The sequence below is a fragment of the Pelmatolapia mariae genome, linkage group LG13 (genome assembly GCF_036321145.2).
Source record: "Pelmatolapia mariae isolate MD_Pm_ZW linkage group LG13, Pm_UMD_F_2, whole genome shotgun sequence".
In the NCBI taxonomy this organism is placed as follows: domain Eukaryota; kingdom Metazoa; phylum Chordata; class Actinopteri; order Cichliformes; family Cichlidae; genus Pelmatolapia; species Pelmatolapia mariae.
In genome coordinates, this window is record NC_086238.1 from 1,587,569 (window position 1) to 1,611,556 (window position 23,988).

The following is a 23,988-nucleotide window of genomic DNA, read 5'->3' on the forward strand; positions in this document are numbered from 1 at the left end:
GAGCGCAGCGCGAGGGGGGCGGTACTCCCTGGAGGAACGCGCGATGGAGGGAAAAACACTGATGGATGCTCTTAAGGGAAGGCCCCTGGACACACACAGCACAAAAGGATTTGCCCGCAATTAGCTAGCAGAGTCGCCTTGCTCACCTGTGGCACCTGTTATGTGTGTCTGAGTTGGCGCGTGTGGCGCGAGAGAGTGTTTGCGTGACACAGTGGCGAGAAAAGGGTAGCCGGTAGATGCATGTGGGGTGAGCAGGTGTAACCGCGGCGTCTGTGCCGCCGCTGTAAGAGAAAGTGCGAGGTATAGACGTCATTGTGGTTTTTATAAAACTGAACATTTAAATGCTAATGCGTCCACATTTGTTTGTTTGTTTGTTTGTTGCTGTGGGCAGAGAGAGGTAGCCGGGCATGATGTTTGTGTCCGTAAATCTGCTTAAAGCTCAGTGAACCTCTGGAATATTTAAATCACCTAAAAAACTGAATTTCTTTCAGTAAATTCAAAAATAAAAACAATACACTAGAAAGCCCTTTGTTTACAACTATAATGGGCATGCCGGTTGCAACAGCACTAATTAACATCAGCAGCACCAAAGTAACCAATACGACAGTCAAAAATGTCTTATGATGTTAATTGTACACTAAAGGCTCTTTGAATGTCTTGGACCAGCTGATCAGGGCTGTCAAACCCAGTAGCACTAAGGGCCACTAATTAAGGGCCACAAATATATAGCATTGAAACACTTTAATTTAATGTAAAATGCATGTTCCACATAGCCTAAAGACCTCCAGTCAATACAAACGCTGCTCATCTTTCATACCGTTTGGTCAAGCAAAGAAATTTCTTATTATACCTTTACAATAAAGCATATGACATACATCAAACTGTACTTGCTTTAAATGCCTGAAACATACAGCTACAATCACTGGACTTTAAAAAAACAAATAAGTGTCAAACTCATTTTAGTTTGACAGCCACATGAGACCAGTAAGATTATTCACTTCTAAGCTATAATAAAAAAGAAACTTCTCCAAATTGCTCCCCTTTAATTTATTGTAAAGGAGTTTATCTACTCATTCAATATACCATCCATTTATAAAACTAATGAGCCTGAGATGTCTTGAGAAAATGAAGTGTAATTTCAGCAATACATCAGTAAGTCTGGGGCTTACACTTCAAAAAAAAAAAAATGTGTAAAGTTACAGATTACTCTATTTTAAGTCATCCTAGTTCTACAACGGTGCCATTGTAAAAAAAAAAAAAAAAAAAAACCACAAACAAAAGAAATTATTAAGCTACTTAACTCAATTTCTACGGTGAAAAAAAAGGAACTTTCAGTTATTTAATGGAATATTGGACGTAAAAAGATACCCTGTCATGTGACAGTTTATTTATTACTTACTTTCTTTAGTGCAGTATGGCAGACGATAGATGATGTTTTTAAAACGAACAACTTCTGACTAAATAAAAAGTTCAGGCTCTCTTGATGTGGCCCATTTGACAGGACAAATACAGTGAAAAGTCCAAATTTAGACCAAAATTGCATGTTTGCAATTTAAAAATGCAGTCCTAAAGTCTGTCTATTAAAGTAGTCTGATTTTTATAGGGGGGCTTAAGTATATGAGTATGTCTGCTTATAAAGCTAAAAGTCAATAAGTAAGGGCCAGGATCACTTTCTTCAAAGTGTAGGGTTTTTTTTAAGTTAGGTTCCTGTGATGATGTGCTAGGGGGTAAAGAATTCATTATGTCAATGTGCTTCTACAACTAACCATGCGTCACCGTGCTGGCTGGTAGTCGGCCCACTAATGTACGGTCTATACACACTTGTTCGAGCTGAGGTCCTTGTACAGTCAGGGTCACCAGCACTCCACTGCTGAGCATGACCTGCAGGATAGCACACACAAAAACAGAAACCTCAGAATGACTACAGCTAAAAGAGATGTAGTCTAGTCTCTCTATTACACTATTCAACAATAAGCAGCTCCTTTGTTGAGTTTAAAGCCCATTTAATGTCAGAGATAATGTACAAGGTGTGCACCTATGAGGAGGAAGTGTAACATCACAATTAAAATCCAACAGGTAACTTTGGCAAGAACTTTAATGTGGAAACGTGAAGCATGCATTGCATAAAACAGCGAAAATTGACTTCTAGTGATGTAGAAGACATCACATATGAAGTTTATCATCTGAAATTAAACCAGGTAATTTTTTATCCCTTGCAGCCCATCCTAAACGTTGAGACTATGTCCCAGATTTTGACTTAATAATCAAGACATAAAGAAGACAAGAAATGCGTGGCTCCAAAGGAGATGTGCAGCTCTACGTGCTCCTACTACAACCCAAGGATGATGATACTAACCCAAACAGCAGCTTCTGGCTTCCATTCATGCTCATAAGAAGCTGGGAAAAATGAACTTGAATAAAATACAGTTTATTTATCCTTGTTATGATTGCTGGCATAGTTTGAATTTGTTTACTCTTTAGATTAGCATTAATATTAGAAATATGTCTAGCGTGAGTCTTTCTAGCTCATATCAAGAAAGAAAAAAAATAGTGAAGGGAATCACTTTTCTTTTATAAACCGAGAGTCCTAAAGAGGGACTTGTAGGTTAGATAGTAAAGAAATTTGGGGATTTTTCTGTGTTAATCTTAGCAAAATAAAACTGATATACCTTTAATACAAGTTTAATTTCTAAAGAAATTAGCTTAACTCTCAGTTCACTACTCTGTTACCACTTGGGGTTAAAGAAATGATCCTGCTCAGGGATGACACAATAAACAAATTCACATATTACTAACATTTAAAAAACAAGAAACTTTCTTTTACCAGGATTAGCAACATGCAAATCAGCTTTAGGGATTTTTAAAAATGCCATGTTGTAATTATACTGATATTATTTGAGATGAACTAGTAAGCGGTAGTATAATAAAGAGAAACTCTTGAAACTTCACCAACAAAGACATATCTGAGTGCATGTGTCTCTACTTCCACACAGTAGGTCTTGGGCTTAGGAGGGTGTATACCTGGCAGCAGTGCTTGTTTCTCCATCTGGTGTGAATGCAGGTGTTGGTCTGCAACAGTTCCTGAATGAGCACGATGGACAAACAGAGAGAAAGACAAAGAGACAGAGGTGAACCAAGTAACGCAACAAAAGTGAGCTGAGACCAGACAGGTGCTTTAGACAGAGTGGGAAATTAAACGGCAAAAAATATGTCTGTGTAAGTGTCTGGAGTCACAATTCACTAACTTTCTAATGCATAAATTGTCTTGGTAGCACACAGTACCAGGCAACTGCCACCACAGGAGGTCACTGCAGCAGTTCCTGCTCATGAAGAGGTGGAAGAGGGTTGAGAAAGGGGTGCAGGTAACAACTCTGTGTGTGTGTGTGTGTGTGTGTGTGTGTGTGTGTGTGTGTGTGTGTGTGTGTGTGTGTGTGTGTGTGTGTGTGTGTAAGGTCAGTCATTCCTGCCACATTCCAAACCCAGCTGGGGTGATTGGATGGGAGGAGAGAGGGATGGAAAAGGAGGCGGAGGGTGGGGTGTGGAGGTGAGCTGGGGTGTTTCTAGTTTCAGACAATGGTTACGGGTGAGAGGAGGGAGGTGGATGGGTGGGGAAAGTGTGTGTGTGCATCTGTGTGTGTGACAGCCACAGACAGGTTCCAGGAAACAAAGCTAGGTCTGTACTGCTACAAGTACTGAGGGGAAGAAGGGAGGGGGGTAGGAGAGCGAGGGGAACAAGGAGGAAGAGGAGGGATGAGGGGGCTGCAGGCAGCCCCCTGATCCCCTCAAATATCCCCCTCGATGACAGAGCTCGGCCGAAAGAGAGGTGATGAGAGAGAAGAGGGAGAGAGGAGAACAAACGGGAACGACAGGGAGAGTGAAGGGAGAGGGAGAAAAGAGAGAATGCCCCTATTTGTTAATCAATCGGCCGTTTCGGAAAGGGAAAACTCCAAAAATCCCCAGAGGGAGGAAGAAGATGGGGGGCATCCAGGAGGGATGGTGGTGAAGTTGATGGTGGTGGTGGTGGGGGGGCTACTGAAAAGAGGAGGCGGGTACCTCCAACTCCTTCAGCGAATCGCGTAGCTTTTCTGGTCGGCGGTTCCTGGTAGTCCACGAATAGCCTCGAGCTACAGAGGAAAAACACAAGAAGAGCCGGGAGATCATGTGACTTAACTTTTTAACACAGACACGGACATTTTTTAAAAAGCCACTCATGGGAATTGAGAAGAATGTGGCACCCAAAACCCGGAAGTTAACGGAGATCTGAGTGTGAGAAGAGACGACATGAGGAATGAAGGCCAGGTGGAATGAGGAGATGTAGGTAGATGAGGCAGGCGGTCCACATGCCAGTGATTTTGTTTGTGAATGCATGCAGAGAGAGTTGCTGCACTACTCCAAGACAAACAATTAATGTCTTAGTTCAAAAACAGAAAGAAAACTCTAATAACTATTAAGATTTTTTTAAACACGTGTATTAATGTTTGCACATTACAGATGTACAAAAACAGAAGTTTTTAAAAAACAGATACATGGGAACACTGGGAATGATCACATAGGCAGTCGTTTAATCGGTAATGACTTATTAGTTTATCTGTTGCACCAATAACCAATCATTTGAACAGTCAGTTTAGTCTATTTCCTTCTAATTGGTCCCTTTTTTGTTTGAATACAATTGTTTGTATACAATTTTCTCTAGGTGTGATCCATTTTCTAATTCCTCTACCAACCTATCAAACATCAGATTTCCAGGATTGTAGCATAATTGTCTTTGCTAACAGTGCAGACAGCAAGATGAACCTCCATGTGATTCAACCACAAATATGGTTTGAGGAGGCAATGGGGAACTCCTTAGTGAAAGCTTTGGCAATAAAGCTGACCTTACCTCAGGAAGTTTGTAATCTACTGCACTGAAAGAACTAAAGACAGAATTATTTGCTCTGCTAAGTAATCTAGTGGGAGAAAAGTACAACATGTGGACACATTTGAGTTGTTCTACAGCATTTACAGTGGTGCAGATGTGTGATGGTTAGCACTTAGCCAGAAGGGTCCTGGTCTGAGTCAGTTGAGGCCTTTCTATGTGGAGATTTACATGTTATTAATGCCTGCAGCTTCATTGTACAGGCCAAAAAAATGTATCCAGGTTGACTTGTGAGTCTGAATTAGCTGTAGTTGTAGCAATTAACTGCGCAGAATAAGAACTTTTTTATTACATATGTGAAAAGGGTGTTATAAATATGGCACACAGTGTAAAGCACTTTGTTTATTCAATAAGATGGGTAAACGAACCCCATCTGAAGTAGGGGCACCTTAAGCTTAATTTATACTTCTATTCTAAATCTATGGTGTCCCTGCATTGCTGTGCTATTTCACCACCAAAACACTAGTTGAAAGAGTTTCTCTTTTTGAGTTGATCCATTCTCTTCCAGTAAACTTAAGAAATTGGAGCAGAAGATTGGCTTGATAGCCAATGATAAAACTGGTTAATTAGGCGTTTATGTATTTACGTTGCATATTTTATACAAATAGGGCACTAATGACATTTCATCTTAAATGTAACACTGTATAATACCTAAAATACATTAAAAAATGTAAATTGATAATAAACTTTGGTAATTTTTTCATTTTACTTTTAACAATGATATAATTGATTAGGTTATAATATATGCTTATTGTGATATATAAAGAAAGTAGCTTTTTGTACAACTACATTATGCATTTTTTTAATGATTGCAAATAAAAAGTTTCTTTAATGATTAGTAACTTCCAGAGTGTCAAAGCATGTACTAGAAACAGAAGTATTTCAACTTTTTCCTAAACCTAAACAAGTAAATGGAAAAAGGACTGTTCAGTGTTTTTAATCTATACCTTTAATTAAGGCTTTCTAACCATAACGCACACACACTCACACTCTGACGGATACACTGGGGTCAATTTGTGATTCGCTTCCAACATATGGAGTCTGCGATGAAATCACTAACCTAGTAGATGAGCAGTTCTATCTCATGAGTCATATGTTCCCCCAACACTAAAACTGCTACTACTGAATTGGATAAGTGGAAGAAAATGAATGAATAGATGGATCTTGTGATTTGCACCACTGCCTTCACCTCACCTGCAAATTTTCCAATTTTTTAAGCATTATATACATCATTTTCATCTTTATCATATTATCGAAATAACACTAACACATGCACTACACAGTACTTAATAAAGTTCAAGTTTAATTGACTGTTAATGACAGTCACCCTGATTGGAGCTATTAACAAAAATGTGAGACATTTAAAAGACATATCTCCTTATCTATGAATTAATGGTACAACCAATGGAGTACCAGCAGGTATGTGAGTTGTTTGCACTTTAATTTATAAAGCAAAAATATTCTACTGAAAGCAAAATGTCCCTTCAAAGCACACAAACTGATACTTGAGGAGAAGCAAGGACTTCTGGTGCTCTTATACAAGTTATCTCCTAAATGCAAGCTCACATTTAGCAGAACATATCTCAACCAGTACCACACCGAGGCCCCCCTTATTTTAATTTTCCAGCCCTCCGTTTCTCCCCCCTCCATCTCTAGTGGTTAAATAGAGGGAAAGAAGCATATAGAATGAAAAAAAAAACACAGTTAATTGAATTTGTGCTTCTGCCCACACGTATACATGAAGTTCAGTGGGGGGGAAAAAAGGAAATGAAGGAGTGGTGTTTCCAATGTGGTGCAATCACTTGCCTATCTGTGTATTTTACAGCCTCTCTTTTCATCTTTATAGAAACGAACCATTAAGGAGTGGGGCTTCTCTATTAAGAATAAGTGGGAAGAAGAGGTAAACAGATGCATGCAAATGAGAATGTGGAGGGTGAGTGCAGGAGGGGGCAGGAGAGTGAGGGGAGGGAGAAGAGGGCAGGGGGATGAGTGTTCGTCTCCTGATAAGGGTGTTTGTATTCCACCACTGGGTGAAAAGCAGCGCAAGTGTGAGGGAAGAGAGGGTGGGAGAGAGCGAAAAGAGGAAAACAGGACAGCTGACTGAGTATTGCAGTGATTTCTGAAGGATGGTCATCCAATGGCGAGATGACCAGAGCTCAAAGAAACACACAATTGTGACAATCACTCTTTGGAAACTGCTGGAAAACTTACCTTCACAGAACTGGAGTTTGTCATTGTAGTAGTGATGATCCAGGGAAATGGCTGGGAACAATAAAGAAGCCATATTAAGGGACTTATTAGAATTATTGGAATATATAGAAAATACAAAAAAGGACAATATTTGGGATTATTTAAATATGCTATCTAGTTTTATTATATGATGTAGACAGAAAAAGAAAACTAAGCTGGAGCTCAAACATCCCCTTAGCTCCAAGGGGTCATGTTGGCAAAGTACAACCCACAACCATGCCTTACGGCCTGGCTGCCCTGAGCAAGACAGTGGCCAGTCTGGTGGCCCGCCTCTCTGGCAGGCAGGAACACCTCCAGGATTAGTAGTATTAATCAGATAAGGGGGTGAAGGGCCAGACAGGCCCAGACATGGGCACCTGCTCTGGGGCTGTGGAGCGTGGAGAGGGGGGGGGGACTGGCTGCTAGGGACCCCCAGAGCTGCTCCAGTGAGCTTGGGCCTCCCTCTAGTGGGGACAGGTGGAAGCAACAAAGGTAAACACAAACAACTAGACACAAAATCTGATTTTAATGATGCTCGTGGCTAGAGTGACCAACCAATCATTGAAGTCTTACCGATGTACAAAGATTAATTTTTTTACAATGTGTTAAAAAAAAACAAAAAAAACAACAACAACATGTGAATTTTGCTTAAATGACCAAAAAACTAAAAAAACAAAAAACAAAAACCCCCCAAAAACTTTACACACATGCAAAGTAGAAAATGTTGCTTTTCTCAGCTTTGTACCTATAAGTGATAGGGTCCTGCATAAACACATGGCACAAAATCAAAATTAATCTAAACATACCCACATAATTATAATAAAGCAATTTCTGCATACCAAAAAATGCTTTAAGTTGTTTTCAACTTGAATGTTGCTTATTTGGTCTAATATGAACATTCAGTGTTGAAGAGAAACATCATAAATCCATACCCATGTTTATAGAGGCTTTGTAATACTATAGGCCTGCAGGGATCTTTACATTTTAAAACATGCCACCTCATTATGGAGATCATTGTTATGCAGTTTTTTTAAAGTTTTGCATACAAAGTTTCTCTTATTTATATAAGCTGAATGCCACAGAGAAAAGAAAACATTCAAATTCTATTGTAATCCAATGTAATCTATTGTATATGAAATCGAATCATGACCCAAGCTATCGTTACACCGCTGTGTGAAAATGTTGTGATACTTTTGGATTGTGATTCTCCCCTCCCTCCTCCTCCCACGGCTTCCCCACTCCTCCCTCCACTCTGATATCAAGCCACACTTTAGTAATCCTCCAAATGAAAGGATTTGGAGCAAGAGCATCGTCTCTCCACTGAAGATTGGAATGAAAGAGAAGGCAGCTTCTCAGATGAGAGAGAAGGGAGAGAACCTCATGATGAGAGAGAAAGGAAGACGGAGAGGAGGGACGAGACAGGGAGACTTACTGTACACAAAATAAGAACAAAACAGACGAAAACTGTGACAAAGCAAAGGAAATCCATGACAAAGGCGCTGAAACATATAGTGTGAGACTGCGACAGATTACAGGAAAAAATACAGAACTGATGAAACAAAGATATTTAGGTCTATACCTATAGAGTTTCGTTAACACTACACAGGAAGAAAAGATTAGTTAAACCCGCTCCATTTAAAATATGTACCAAACCAAACCACTGTGTGTAAGGTGAAAGAGGATGGTCCCAGATTTTAGATTTTGGTTCACCCAAACAAATCAAACTTAAAAAGCCACATGAATGCTAAGGCTAATATCAATTAGCCTTTGTTAGATGCATAAAAACCCAAGTGTCTAAATTGTTGTGGTTATAAAGTAATATTCATTATATACTTAGTAATATTCATTTCAAGTTCGATCAGATCTTTGCATTACTTCCAAGCAGTCAAACATAAAAATGTGAGCAGTTGTTTTAAAAAAAAGTACAGTAGTTTTGCCAAAAACATCTCACCAATTGTAGCAGATGAAAATATTAAAATGTCTTCAGATAAGACAAGTCCTGATATTTTCCACTGAAAATGAAGCAAAACCTACAGAATTAAAAAAAATGTCAATTCTTTTCTATAAGCTGACAAATCTCAGGATAAGCTAGACTCTTGGGCTAAAACAACAAAACAAAAAAGAAAAAACTTATCAGCCAAAACATTAAAATAATCTACGTAGTATCGTGTGGGTCCTCCTCGTGACACCAAAACAGCTTTGACTTGTTAGGGGATGGACCAGGATCTGTGGGGGTGTCTTGTGGTGTCTGGCACTGGGACACTGGCAGCGGATCTGTTGGGTCTTGTGGGTTACAGCGTGGAGCTTCTATAGATCAGGGTTGTTCTGGCGTATCTTGTGGATGCCCAACTGGATAGAAATCTGGGGAGTTTGGAAGGCAAGTCTACCTGTCTGTCAGATTGCTCCTGAGCATTTTCTTTTATAATAAATGGGGGCACAGGGACCAGCTGGGAATGCTGCATGTCCCATGACGAGATGCTAAAAAAACCCTAAGATTTCCCAGCAGCATAGTGAATTTTCACTTTGGCAGTGGTTTTATTGTTGTGCCAGAGTGATGTTAAAAGTTCAACCAAATAAGTGTGTCACTGTACTCTACATATTGAAACATGTGTAACTGCAGTACTTTATAGTGCTACGTGGGCAGCTCATTTATCACAAACTGTAGCTTCACATGTTTGATGTGGCAGAGGTTTACACCGCATGCCCTTCCTGACACAACCCCTAAAGGGATTTAGGTCTCTGACTGGAATTGAACCAGCAATCTTTTGTTGGCTTCACTTGGACGTGGAACAGTGTCAGTGGTGCCTTTTGAAATAACATGATTTGTTATTTGGTTACATGTTTTAAAAGACTCTCCAAGAAGATTCAGTAAAATTCTATTGTTTTATTTGTATTAAATGTATTTTACTTGGCACTATTCAGCTATCTATTAACTGTTCCCCAGTAGTTTATGGATGCAGTTTGCTAAACAAGTTTGTTAGTGATAATATAGTAGCCCATCCTCTCAAATGAGAGTTTCACAAACCAATGGCTGATGTCATGATGGCTCTGTCCATCTTATATATACAGTCTATGAAAAAAAACCTCTATTCAACAGATTTTATCCCCCCCCCCCCCCCCCCCCACACACACACACACACAAACACACACTCATGTGGAAAAAAAAGGGGGAGAAACCTGAAGGATAAGGGAGTACGTCCCCAGGCAGCAAAGACGGTGGGAGAGCGATTTGAGCACTTCCTGATGGTAAGGGAAGCCTCCTGGCCTGAGGCAATATGAAGCTGGACTGCATGGGGCCTCTTGCTATGTGATCCAGGAGAAAGTCAACAGCTTAGTTTTCCTATCGCTATGTGGCAGGACCCCGGGTCAACAGGAACACAGGCAGTGTAAGAGATAGAACCAAGGAGGCCTAATATAATTTTCGTGTGTGAGCAGTATGTGCATGTGTATATAAGGTTTTAGGGTGTAAATCCTACATACTAATAGCCTCTATGTGGACAAGTCAATGTGTGTAGGACACCAAAATACGCAGGGCCAATAATCTGTGTGTCAGGAGGCAGCAAAAAGCCCTTCTTTATATATATAAGGAAATCGCATACGTCCCAAAAACAAGGCAAATGCAACTTATCTTAAACACAAACAGACATCCAATATAAACACTATTTACCTGGCTCTCCTTTATCGTAGTACTGATAGGTGCCAATATCTGTATCTGTGGGGCAAGAGAGGGAGAAAGAGAGAGAGAGAGATGAACATCTAGCTGTCAGGGAAAAGCAGAAGACAGATCAGCAATTTCGCACCGTGGGATAAACAATCGCTATCAGCCAGTGGCCTGTCCCGTCTGCCAGCACCACAGTTTAGATAAGACCCTGTGAGGGAGGAGGAGGTGGTGGTAGGGTGGGCTGGGGGGGGTCCGAGCCAATATAGAAGGGGGGCTGAGGGGTATTAGTAAAGACAGGAGTGTGCCTTCACCCATCCCACCTAAGGGACAAACACTGATTTACACACATGCAACATATACATTTTAAAAAAGCAGATAAAGAGTCTGTGGACAGCTACAGAAACGTATGACCGACATACACAGGGCATGCAACAAGCACAAAAACACACACACACACACACATATGCAAACAGATAAATATACACACATACGCACGCAAACTGCTGAGCTGAGACTTTTTCTGTGAGTGTTATTCCTGCAGGCCCCAAAACCATAAGCAGCCAGCTTCAGATTCGCACAACACATCGTTTCTTTATCGCTCCACTACTCTTGCTGCCTCTGCTGCTGCTCCTGAGGCCAGGTCACACTAATACAACAGGAGAGCTGGTGGCAGACACACAAACACATACAGACAGACAAACAAACACATATACCACACATACCGTATGGGAAACATGTGCACAAATTACTTGGTTTTAAAAATTAGGACAGATTCAGTCTTGCAAATGCATCTCACTGAAAACCCACAGCCTTAAGTAACAGTTTAGGGTTGCTTTCTGACAGACATAATATAATCTAGATTAAACAATGACTAAGATGTCCTCAAATCACGTGGATCTGTGTTTTGAAAGAAAAACCTTTCGTGATCCATTTGTGTCACAGGAAATTCATGATTTATACTTTCGCATTTTATCCATGTACAGCAAAAAACATAGTAGCTATAAATGCACAGGAGAAAATCTTACTAAATGCGCCAATCACAGTCATTGCAGACGCCATCTATGCAACGTGCACAGTGGCACAAGTTACAGCGTACGGTTTCGGAAGAGGTTATGGCACATCTACAGCACAGATTTAACACAGATGATGCAAGGAAAGATTTGTTTACCAAGAGACACCTGAAGTCCTGTCGCATATCCAGACGAACACATTATTAAAGTTCGAGTTGTTCAAAGTCGATCACCACATTTTACCTTACTTTTAATTATATCCTGTAATTGTATAATTTAATCGTATCCTACTTAAGTGGGCAAAATTTCAAATAATGGTTAGCGTACAAAATCAAAGTGCTCGGTTTATTACAGGTTTATTGTACTCTTGGTGTGTACTATGTCTCTATGACATCAAAGAGAGCAAATATCCTTCACCCTATGGTCATTATAGGCAAACAGATCTGATTTATGCTTAGTGGAAAATCTACACCATAATCTATGGCATAATTTGATGTCCACCTCCAGAGAAAAGTAACTACATGTCGGGTCTATGCAGGCCGCAACTGTTATGATTTGCCTGTTCAGCACTTTTTTTGCCAGCTGTTTAATTTATCAGTGACAGAACAACAATCATTGCCTCAGTATAAAGAATAATAATCATAGCATCAATACAAGGACTTACAAAAGTCAGCAAATTCCTGGAGGGAGACTGCTAAAACTATTGGAACTGACGTGAGGGAATGTACAAAGAAGTTTTTTTTGCTATGCAAAATTCTCGGCTTTTCCACATAAGGACACAAACCCCAATTAATTCTGGGTTGATGTCCTCATTTGGTAGTCTCTAGATCAAATCAGCATCCTTATTTAAAATCTGTTGACTTCTGTTGAGTCGAGCTGTGCAATGCTGTCAGCAGTTATTAAAAATGTTATTAGCACATGCAGAACACATACACACACACAGCATTTGATAGCACTGTACTGCTTTTCTAAGTTCTATACTTTTGTTTCTGAGGTAGGCGTATATGATGTAAGAAAGGTGGTGATAGGGAGCGTCACACCTCAGCGACCAGGTTTCTTCCCTCAGATGGATCTATCCACGTTTTTCTCAGATAGCAGAAAACACACACAGCGGGGAGAAAAAAATAACAAACAAATAAGGATATGTCACTGTCACCTATGATAAACACCCTCCCGTACCTCTGTGTGTACACATAGGCCGATACACACACCCACCCACACACACACACACACACATAGCCTTAGAGAGACACTATCTTCGCCTGAAGCTCAGCAGACTGTGAAAGACAAGACAGAAAGGAAGGGAAGAGAAAACAAGAAAATGGAGAAGCGAGATGGACTGATAGGTGAAGAGTAGGGTACCTCACAAAAACTACCAGAAAAGTAAAACTTAGACCACACTTGGCCCAACAAGGCAGTTTCTCAATGCACGCATGTAGATGATGATGTTGTGCAGGTAGTTTTCAGGTCTTGTACAGCACTGTTTGGAAAAAGCTTCTCAAAGCCAGATTACTCTTTTTAGTTAGCTTTTGTTTCATTTATTTGTAATTTTAAACTAGTGACCTTGTAGTGGGAAAGGCATTTTAGCAAAATGGGAAGAAGTGAGGATAGAAAGTGGATTAGATATTCAATTTTTCCTTGTCAACAAATGTGGAATCCTTGGCCAACACATGGATGTCTTCCTGGTTTCTTAAACTGCTTGTGTTCAAAAAAGGTAAAAACAATATAAAGAATTTAAGGCAGGGGTCCCCAATCCCAGTCCAGGAGGGCCGGTGTCCCTGCAGGTTTTAGATGTGTCCTTTATCCATCACAGCTTATTTAAATGGATAAATTACCTTCTCAACATGTCTTGAAGTTCTCCAGAGGCCTGGTAATGAACTAATCATGTGATTCAGGTGTGTTGACCCAGGGTGAGATCTAAAACCTGCAGGGACACCGGCCCTCGTGGACTGGAATTGGGGACCCCTGATTTAAGGTATAATGCAATAAACACTGAAATCAGGAGAAAGTCCAAACAGACATGTTGAGAAATGATGTGAAGTGAAAGTCAGATTGCAGAAGTAGATCTAAGTACTTAGAAGGTGCATCAACAAAGTGAGTGATGACAGAAAGAGCCAGAACAAGGCAGAGGGAGAAAGACTCAAGGAGGGAATCCAGGAGAGAGGGGAGGGAGATTGAACATGTTGATAAGTTGTACCTTTAACTTGAAGTGAGCCCTTGGTGGACCACAAGTGCAGCTCAGCCAGGCAGAACGCCATCTGACGGAGGTGCGTAACCCAAGTCTGTGGAGAGGGACAAGTGAGAGAAAGAATAAATGAAAGACGAAGAAGGGGCATACCAAACACGACCACAGATAAATATCTTAATGAGGAGACATAATAGACAGGGCCATTTATGTCAAAGGGTCAAGCGAAGCGTTGCATGTAGGGACACGGGCCTACAAATACAAATGCATACACTTTAATGACAACCAGAGATGAGGTGGTGTCCTTTTCCTTTTCAAAGTTTTTATTACTGATAGTGAAAAAAAAGAGGGAAGGACATGAAGCAGTGGGTGGAGTGGGTGGTAGAATATGCATACAGGAGAAAAGAGATACAGGAGTTTTTGGGTTTTTTTTTTCCTCAATTCAAGCGCACAGTTATAACAGCAATCTAGCACTGCATTTAGATGAAGTAATGAATAATTTAGCCCACATTAATTAGTGGAACAGCGAATAAGGTGCATTAACAAATACCTGCACTGACTAACCAGAACATCAGTGATGCAGTACCTGACCCTGCTCACGATCACTCACAAACCGCAGGTTATTGCTCAGAAAAACAAATGTGATCTTGACCTTAAACTCAGTGTAAGTGAAAACTAATTACATGATCAATGTGGCCAAATTCCACTAAAATCTGTACAATACTCTAGGAGGTGCTGCAATTCTTGTGAAAGTAGAAAAGTGCCTGTAAGCTTGACCTTGAACACATGTGAAGACTCATTAGGTGATCAATGTGCACTTGTCTGATTAAATTCTGAAAATGGTGTAGGAGGAGTAGTGATTCTTTTTAATTGTGGACAGATGGACGAATGGCTGTGGCATAAGTGCATCCTGGCACACAGGCCCAGTGGGGCCCTAGTAGGCTTGTAATGTGCTTGTGAAGTTTAATTCAGATAATACAGTATGCCAAGACAGAAGTAGAGAGAAAAAAAAACTTTCAGTGGTGTCACACAAAAATATTATCAAGATCAACATATAATCAGAGTATGGCACAGCACTGCAGCCTGATTAACATTTAAAAATAGGAAATGTAACTTTCAGATTTTCCTATTATGTCTGTATTAGTGATATGAGTGCTAGTAGTCGATTATCAGGAGCAGGAGTAATGGCAAGGTGTTATTTAAAAAACACATGACAAATACCTGCATGCAGGACAAAACTCTTCTGGAGGCACACCTTCCTGCTATACCTGAATTACTGGTAAGATGGAATAACTGCAACTAATTAATACGAACATACCAAAAAGACAGACGTGTGCATGAACTCAGACTGACACCGAAATAAGGTCACAAGCGGTGATGCTTGTAGTGTAGTGATGGACGAACACTTTGGGGCTGACAGCTCAGGCAAAGCAGTCAACATTCCAGATTCACAGCCTCTGCTTTCCTTCTTTATTACACACTTTATTCTCCAGGCAGTTTCCATTGCTTCCTTAAAGGGTTGAGCTGTGGCTGTCTTCTCATGCCCTTTGTTTGGTTTCCCCCTGTACTACTGTTGTCATGTGTTGTTGACTGGTTTTTAGTCAGACTGTATAAACAATAACCAAACTGCTGTGATGTTTCGGGAATAAATAAAACATTTCTCAGCGGAATAATAAAATCACAAGTGCTATCACTACTGTTCTGAGGGTCGCAGTTATTAGTTGTTGTCATTAAGGGAGTTGAAATATCTGAAAAGCACAAGTGAAAAGCTTTCCCTGTTAGTTACTCCCTATTGATTGTTCACTCTCATGCTCTTTATGCTTCTTGTAATGCTGCATACTGTCAAACTTAAGGAACGAAGATGCACATAGTCAGGCTGAGAGCAAAGCAAAGAATAAACTAATGGAAACATAAATGATATAAATGCACTCAGCTGAAATGAGGACTAATATTTATCTAGACAGTGAGGCTTTGGTTTTCTCCCGCAAAGGAAAATTACCAGAACTGCAATAAAAATATTTCTCCACCAGCTCTGTTTGAGTGGGGGTTTAATTTACTCAAGCATAAAATACATTTTTAATCAAATTGCCAAGAATAAAAGGAATATGCATGGACCTCTGTTAAGTAAGGTAACACAGACTCATTGCTTTAAATATATGCAGACCAAATGTGCTTATGTGTGAACATTTGTGCTCACAAAAATTCCATTTTGAGCCTGGACAAAATCCTGCTTTACATGTCATACTGTAGGGTTTTTACATAAGATATGAAGCACCTTGAAGTGACTGTTGTTGTGAACTGATGTTAAGTAAATAAAATAAAATTGAGGAGAGTTAAATATGCACTTATTAATAAGCCTAGCAGAGATTTGATTACATATACTACTGCCCCAATCTATGAGACTAAAATCCAACAGGGATGAACTCAGATTAGCCCACAGATAAATGTTTATGCTCCTCACAGGACAGTGCAGGATCTCTGTATAGTTTGTATGTTTCACAATATTGCTGTGTTTCACAGTATTGCTGTTAGCCATTAACTCTTCTATCTGTGCAGTTAATGCTCTCTGCCTTTCCCTCTCTCTTATTTTCTGTAGTTAATGCTGAGAGGGGACTCTCTCTTATCTTTGCCCTCTTGCTCCTCTTGGTATTGGGAGAAAAAAAAATCCCATTTTGCCACTCAACTCCCAAAACTACAAGTTCCAACAAAAATACATGTAGATAACACAGGGCTAGCATGACACAGTGGTGATGGTGAAACGAGTTTACTGACATAAGAGGATTCTTTCATCCTCCCCTAACCAGCTTTTTTTTTTTTTTTTTTTTTTTAAGAGGAAGTCAGCTCTTTTGGACTGAAAACCTAATTTCAGACAGCTTTCATTCTGTTATTGCCAGTCTGGCTAGCCTAAAGGTTCTGTTTTGAGGAGATGTCTGGGTTTCTGGAAATAGAGGAAACAAGGATACTGATGGGGATACAGAAAATGAGAGCACAAATAGGGGAGTTTGTACTGGACAAAAATTAGCCCTGTGGTCACATATGTATCTGAGCAGTTGGGCAGGATAAAGCAACTGAGGGTGAGATCGTTCACACTAGGTATATGAGGAGACATATACTGCATTGCCAAAAGTATTCACTCACCCTTCCAAAGACTAAATTCAGGTGTTCAAATCACTTCTTTGGCCACAGGTGTATAAAATCAAGCACATAGGCATGCAGACTGTTTCTACAAACATTTGTGAAAGAATGGGTCGTACTTAAGAGTTCAGTGAATTCCAGTGTGGTGACAGGATCCCACCTGTGCAACAAGTACAGTCATGAAATTTCCTCACTACTAAATAATCCAAAGTCAACTGAAGTAGAAGTGATTGGGAACGACAGCAACTCAGCCATGACGTGGCAGGCCTCGTAAAATCACAGAGTGGGTCAGAGGATGGTGAGGCACATAGTGTGCAGGGGTCTCCAACTTTCTGCAGAGTCAATCACTACAGACCTCCAAATTTCATGTGACGTTCAGATTAGATCAAGAACTACTGTGTGATTTTGGTTTTTTACAAGTTAGGCTCAGTCCCTTAGAGCCAGTGAAATAAAATCTTAAGGTTTCAGCATACATTTGACATACAGCAAGACATTTTGGACAATTTCTTGCCCCCAACTTTGTGCCTTCTCATCCAACATCAGTGTCTGACTTCACAGATGTGGAAAGAATGATCAAAAATTCCCATAAACACATTCCAAAATCTTCTGGAAAGCCTTCCCAGAATGTTTGAAGCTGTACTAGCTCCAAAGGCTGAGCTGACATCATATTAAGAATAGGATGTCACTCAAAGCAGTATAGTACAGCGGTCCCCAACCCCCAGGCCATGGACCGGTACCGTTCCCTGAGTCGTTTGGTACCGGGGCGCGAGAGTTTAGGCTCGGGTGTGAAATTTATGGTTTTCAGGGTTTTTATCGTTAACTTGGTTTCCCTGGGTCTTTTCCGGTGTTGTAGTTGTGTGTCTTTTTTTGACAGAAATATTTACGCATTACCATAGCGACCAGAGTGCATTAAGGGGCAGAGAGGAGGATGTTACTCTCAATGTTGTTGGCGCATTTCAGGAGGACACTGCTAATAAAGTTACACAAACAAATTCGTGTTTATTATTATATTTACAAAACACCACAGTTTTTGTCTTGGTTGTATCATTTTATTTTGTTGCATTTATCCGCGACACATTAAAGGCTGGTCCATGAAAATATTGTTTGACATTAAACCAAAAAGGGTTGAGAGAAGAGCTTGATAAAAAAAAGAAAGAAAAAAGCAAAATGATAAAAAAAAAAAGCAGTCTATTCGCTTTTGTTTATTATTCAAGTTCTTGTTATTAAAACAAGTCAATGACTGAGTTCCGTATAAATGTTTACTATGCGCATCGTATTTTAATTTAGTTATTTAAAGTGTAGTGATTTGCTTAATTCATCTATGTTAGAAAATCATTTGAAGTTTTGTTTCATGATGGCATAATTTGAGGACAAAATATTGAAAAATGATTAAACAGAACCATTTGTGCTTTTTAAATATCAAATGCTAAATCAATGCATTAATCTGCATGAAGTTTCCTTGTTTGTTTGTTACAGTGACCGGTACACCTAAAGACTTCAACATTTGCATACATATAGTACATAGACAAACAAGTGCACGCACACACACTCACACAGTACTGCACAGGTCCTGGACAGCTGCCACACACATTCTGGTTTCTGGCTGGGGTTGCTGTGGGTTACCTGTCCCCCTGCAGAGCTTTGTGGGGGTGTACAGAGGAGCTAGGTGAGGGGTTGGAGGGGGTCTAGGTTATTGTACCCCGTCTTTACACTAGTAAAGAGACTGCTTTAACATCAAAGGGTAGGGAGGGAAAACATACGACTCCCCTTTCAAAGACAGTCCACAGGAACTACGACCTTGCCTGTTCTCTGCATCTCTTCTCTACTCTCCTTTCACTGTCCCCTCTGGGTGGTTACTGAGTGTATGAACAGTTATGTGTGTGTGAAAGACAGAGAGACCGAAAGTGTCTTTGTAAGTGTGTACTTCGATATGTGTGCATCGGCATGGCTGAGAGTGTTTTAACCTTGTGAGTCTGTTTGTATGTAATGGCAAAATTAAGTCCTGGAACACTAGTAGCAGCGACCTAAAAGGTGGTTTTGAGCACTTTAGAAGATGTTATAGGTTTTCTGGATCAAAATGTACCTTATAGTTAAATCAATGAGTGTGTGTGTTACCTTACTTATAGACTGTTGTTGTTATTTTTGAACATTTGATTAACAAAACTGTATCCTACGCCTGAGGAAATGAAACTCTTCTTAAATAAAACATTAACATTTTTTTTTCGTAATCCTGGTATTCTTTTGGGGGAAAACACATTTCTTTGGATGACACCAAACATCCAACAAAGGATCCAACAAACAAAAAACACATATTGACCTACATGCATATGGAAAGATCTCAATTTTTTTGTGGGGAAATTTTCTTAACTTCTTGTTTACAATTACATAACCTCACTAACCTGCGTTGCTTTAAAGCTGCATTCTTTTTAATGGTCACCGGAGGTTAACCTTTGGTGGTTGCAACCAGCCTTCACGTTGTACAGAAATTCATGGCAACAACCCTCACCTCCCTTGCTCCCTTGTGACCTCAGTAAAGGTTCCTGACAACCTTATGGGTTTAATTGCTAATGTGATTTTAAATAAAATGTGAAGCTCATTTTGTAAATTATGGTAAGTGTTAAGAGCCAGGAAGAAGGATTAACCAATGTATGAGCGTCCAGATTCACAGTTTGAGCCACTGCTTGCTTATTAAATCTGGTTTCACAACACAAAAATGTTACAAAAAAGCTCAAGGTTTCATAACAGGAATTCAGTAGCCATGTCTATTTCTAGACTGTCTATATTCACAAGGGATGTTAAAACTTTGCAATAAATCAAGGGTCTATTAAGGTTGTGGTCCAGATCTCAAGCCACTGCAATCAGAATGAGACTCAGTCTGTAAGCCTGCCTTCGTTTTGTGGCATAACATCTCAAGAATCCTCTCCTACAGGTGTGTACTCTTGTTTTCTATTGCCCCCAAGCTTCTTTCTAATAGACAGATGAAAATACCAGAGGCATTTCTGTCACCCAGTGCACTGGCCCCATCATTGCAAGAAGACTGATGTGATAAATTACAGGGTTAAAGAGCTGCCATGGGGTGACTGACACAAGGCTATCACAGCCTTGCCTCATTCCGCCGCCCTACAACACACACACACACACAAACCTTCACTAAACATCACACACATACCGCAGTTCCCTTCTCACCTACCTGGCTCTGTGCGAATTTGTCTGTCACTTTTTCCCCTCCTCTTTTCCTCATGTACCTTCACTTATCATCCCTCTACCTACTTGTCCCTTGCCTTTTATCTTTTTTTCCCCCCACACTTTCTAGTCTAGTTTTTCTGAGGTACCTCCTATTAGAAATGCATTAAGCTTTCTGACCCTGTCTGCAAGCGTTCACTCTCTTCCTGGCAATTTCTACTCACCTCATTCTTTGTCTTGTCGCTCTCAAAGGACACTGTTTCAAATTTTATGGCTTTTTTTCCCCACAAGTTTTATCTCCTACATACACCCTCAGCTGGTGGCTTGTTTTGTTTAGGCTCTTGGAGAGAAACTTGGCAAACATGAAGAACATACAAAGACAGACCAAAAGGTACACACCCAGAGAAAGATAGTTGGGGTAGTGGGGCAGTGTGTAAATACAGTATTTTCAAACCTAAGGTCAGAGTTTCTGTCAAGTCTCAGTCACTGACAGCATCGACACACACACTCATGTATTCAGCGGACACACTCAGGCACTCAGATCAGTCCTACGTTGTGTACACTCCAATCTCTCAAATTTCTGATACGTGAACTCACACAGCACTCCAGAACATGCGTATGCATTGAAAGGGATATATATTATGGTTGGCGCATATTCTCCTATCTTTTGATTCCTAAGGAAATGTACACATGCACATATTTGCATACATATGAAAGCATGCACAAAGACTCACATGAGCTCTTATCTTCGCCATACCCTTGAGGTGCAAGTCCTCAAGCTCTCAGTGTTGTACCAAAGTAAAGGAAGGAGGGCAGAATTTGAAACCAATGTGTTTATATAATAATGATAACAATGAGCACAAAACAAAGAATGCAAGCAGTCAAAGAGCTCGAATGTACACACTATTACATGTCCATATACAGAAGGGACGAAGATAAGATGATGGACGAGTCTTGTGCAAACTTTTATGAAAAGTCGCTATGATAGCAGCTCCCAACCAAGCCTATCCCTGCTGTCAAAGGGCGAAAGGAGAGGTACACCCTGGACAGGTTGACAGTCTATACAGTCTAAAAACAGGCATAATATTTATTACTCCATGAGCATGGACTTGGTGACAGTGGGCTGACTAGTTATGAGTGAGAGGAAAGAGAGGAGAGCACAGAGAGAAAGGACAAAAAACTGACTATGGAAGAAAGAGAGTTTAATAATAAGTAATAATTAAAAGCAGAGTGGTATGTAAACAGATAGTGAGCGAAAAAGGTGACTGAAGAAGAAATGCTCAGTACATCATGGGAAGCCACACAGCAGCTAAACCTATCTGAGCATAATCCAGAGAGGGTTCAGAGTCACCTGATCCTGCCCTAACTATAAGCTTTATCAGAAAGGAAAGCTTTAAGCCTAATCTTAAAAGTAGAGAGAGTGTCTGTCTCCCAAATCTGAACTTAGACCTGGTTTCATAGCTAATTGTAGACCAATTTCTTAACTACCTTATATGGTGGCGTAATAAATATTATAGCCTTTAGTTGTTACTATTGGGCCTCAGGGCTCTAGTCACATTCTTGTCAGCATATCTGTCCTACCAGTCTTTCAAACACTCTAGTTCTGTGGTTTCATTAAAGACCTAAGGCATTACAGAACTCCACCCACTGAGGGGAGATAAAGAGGGGACAAAGTGAAGGGTGTGAAGCCTTGTGGCGAATGTATGTACTTAACCATGCACCAACAACCACAAGTACAGTGTATATTCTCAGCTGTCCCATTACAAGAAAGACGGTTTGACAGAGAAGAGCAGAGAGTGGGCAAAGTGGCGCCAGGCAGCAGGCTGAAAACCTTTTATACAGAGTCCCACAGGAGCCCATTGAACTGTCAGCAGAAGAAGAATAGAAGTGATGGACAGCTGGAACAAAATGATGCAAAGGTAATACTATTCAAAACAGGCGGCAGGTACAGTAGCTCTGCATGAATCCGAATATGTGTCCATTTTTTGGAGGACATGACATTCAGTGGGAAAACGAATCATTACATGACCTCTGGGCAACGACACTGTCAAGAGAGTTTGTGTCTAGAAGCATATGTCTAGTGTTGTGTGCAGAAGAAACCAGGTGATCGCTTGAAGCACTAGTTCAGGTTTGGAGGGCGTGAGGAGGTGAGGAGTTGAAAAGTTCAGAGGGAAACAAAGTGGAGACGCACACAAATCAACAAAAAAAGAACTTAAAAAAATCAAGTATATTAGTCAGTGGAAAAAATGGAAAAAAACCCACTGTTAACTCTGTGTTAGGAACTATAAATGAGGCTTACCATGTGCAAACAGAGCCTCAAATAACGAGCAGTATGGCTGATATTTCTTGGCTGGGCTGTTATGAAAGCTTTTTGCTCTCATAACAGGCTTTTTGGGGGAACATGATTCGCATCATCCAACTGTCATCTTTGGCATTAAAGAATTTTACCCTCTTTAAGGGCTTTGAACCTCTCCGTATCAACACTTGAGAATAGCCAGATAAAATACAACCACAGGAGAAAAATCTGAGTGATGAAAACTGTTTTTAGGAAGTTATGAGGGTTAGTGGTCCCATGATCTTCACTTCTATGTTAACAACATAAAAGACAACAAAGGAAAACGCCACATCTTGTGATATGACAAGTTAAGGTGGAGAGAAAAAGACATCTTTGCATGGGAAATGAATATCAGCCACTTAGGAGTCTTATGAGATCTACAACTCAAGATTTACATTTCTGTTTGTGGAGGCCCTAATCTGCCAACTATAGATTTCTTTAATACATTTTTTTTTAAAGATATGTTACAATGACTTTTACATAGGTGGTCACTAAGCAATTATTTCACAAGGTATGCATTTCTAATTTCGAAGCCAAAGAGGACATGTTTTTTTTTTCTTGTCTTTATCAGCTGTTTCCTCATGTGCACATCTGTTTTTATAGGCATTTGAATATATTTGTTTTTTGATTGCATTTCATCCTCTCTTTTCTTTTTTGTTATGATTTGCAAAAGATTGAGAGACTGTTAAATAATATAAACAAAAATAAAATACAGACTAAATCTTTCTCTTTACACAATCTTTCGGACTCTCTGTGTGCCTGTGCTTTTGTGTGTATGTACAAGAAAAGGAGGGAAAGGACAAGAACGGGGAGACGGAAAGATGTGTGGAGGCTCTTCTAAGCACACGCGTAAACATCATTAGAAGAGGTAATGGAGGGAGGAAGGTGGGAATGAGGGGAAAACCTTTTTTCCAGCAGAGGTATTTACCCAACGCCTGGAGCAGAAACACAAACAAGTACCAGTAATGACTAAGAGTGGTGATGAGAGACAGAGAGAAAGAGATGTTTGGTGGAAAATGTGCAACTGATTGGGCAGAAAATGTGGTCTCCCAGCAAAAGAGAGTGAGACTTCCACCTTGAAGCCAATAAAATGTTTGAACAAGCAAAGATTTCTACATTTAGCCAGGATTAAAAAAAACTTGATGGTGGTCGTCTTTCATTCCTGTTCAGCTAATAGTTCTAATCCAGGCAAGTGTTTCACTAAAAGCTGAGTGTTCTGCCCTAAAGCAACACCTAAGGCCAGGAAAGGCAATACTTCCAAACCAGCGGCACAATTGCCCGACTTCAAAGAGCTTCTCGGGGACTAGGAGCCTCTCTGGTGTCTGTCCCCTGTCA

At 40.2% G+C, this 23,988-nt stretch overlaps 1 protein-coding gene across 3 annotated transcripts in view; it reads right to left on the reverse strand.

Annotated features, from left to right (window-relative positions):
* The window catches only part of wdpcp (WD repeat containing planar cell polarity effector), a 92,343-nt gene that overhangs the window by 54,579 nt on the left and 13,776 nt on the right, over positions 1-23,988 (reverse strand). For all 3 annotated transcript variants that reach the window (XM_063491350.1, XM_063491351.1, XM_063491349.1), the window contains 6 exons: positions 14,013-14,097; positions 10,812-10,856; positions 7,127-7,177; positions 4,054-4,124; positions 3,022-3,081; positions 1,767-1,881 (listed from right to left, as the gene is read on the reverse strand). In XM_063491350.1, coding sequence (XP_063347420.1) covers positions 1,767-1,881; positions 3,022-3,081; positions 4,054-4,124; positions 7,127-7,177; positions 10,812-10,856; positions 14,013-14,073 — 403 coding nt within the window. In that variant the 5' untranslated portion in view covers positions 14,074-14,097. The remainder of the gene's footprint in view (positions 1-1,766; positions 1,882-3,021; positions 3,082-4,053; positions 4,125-7,126; positions 7,178-10,811; positions 10,857-14,012; positions 14,098-23,988) is intronic.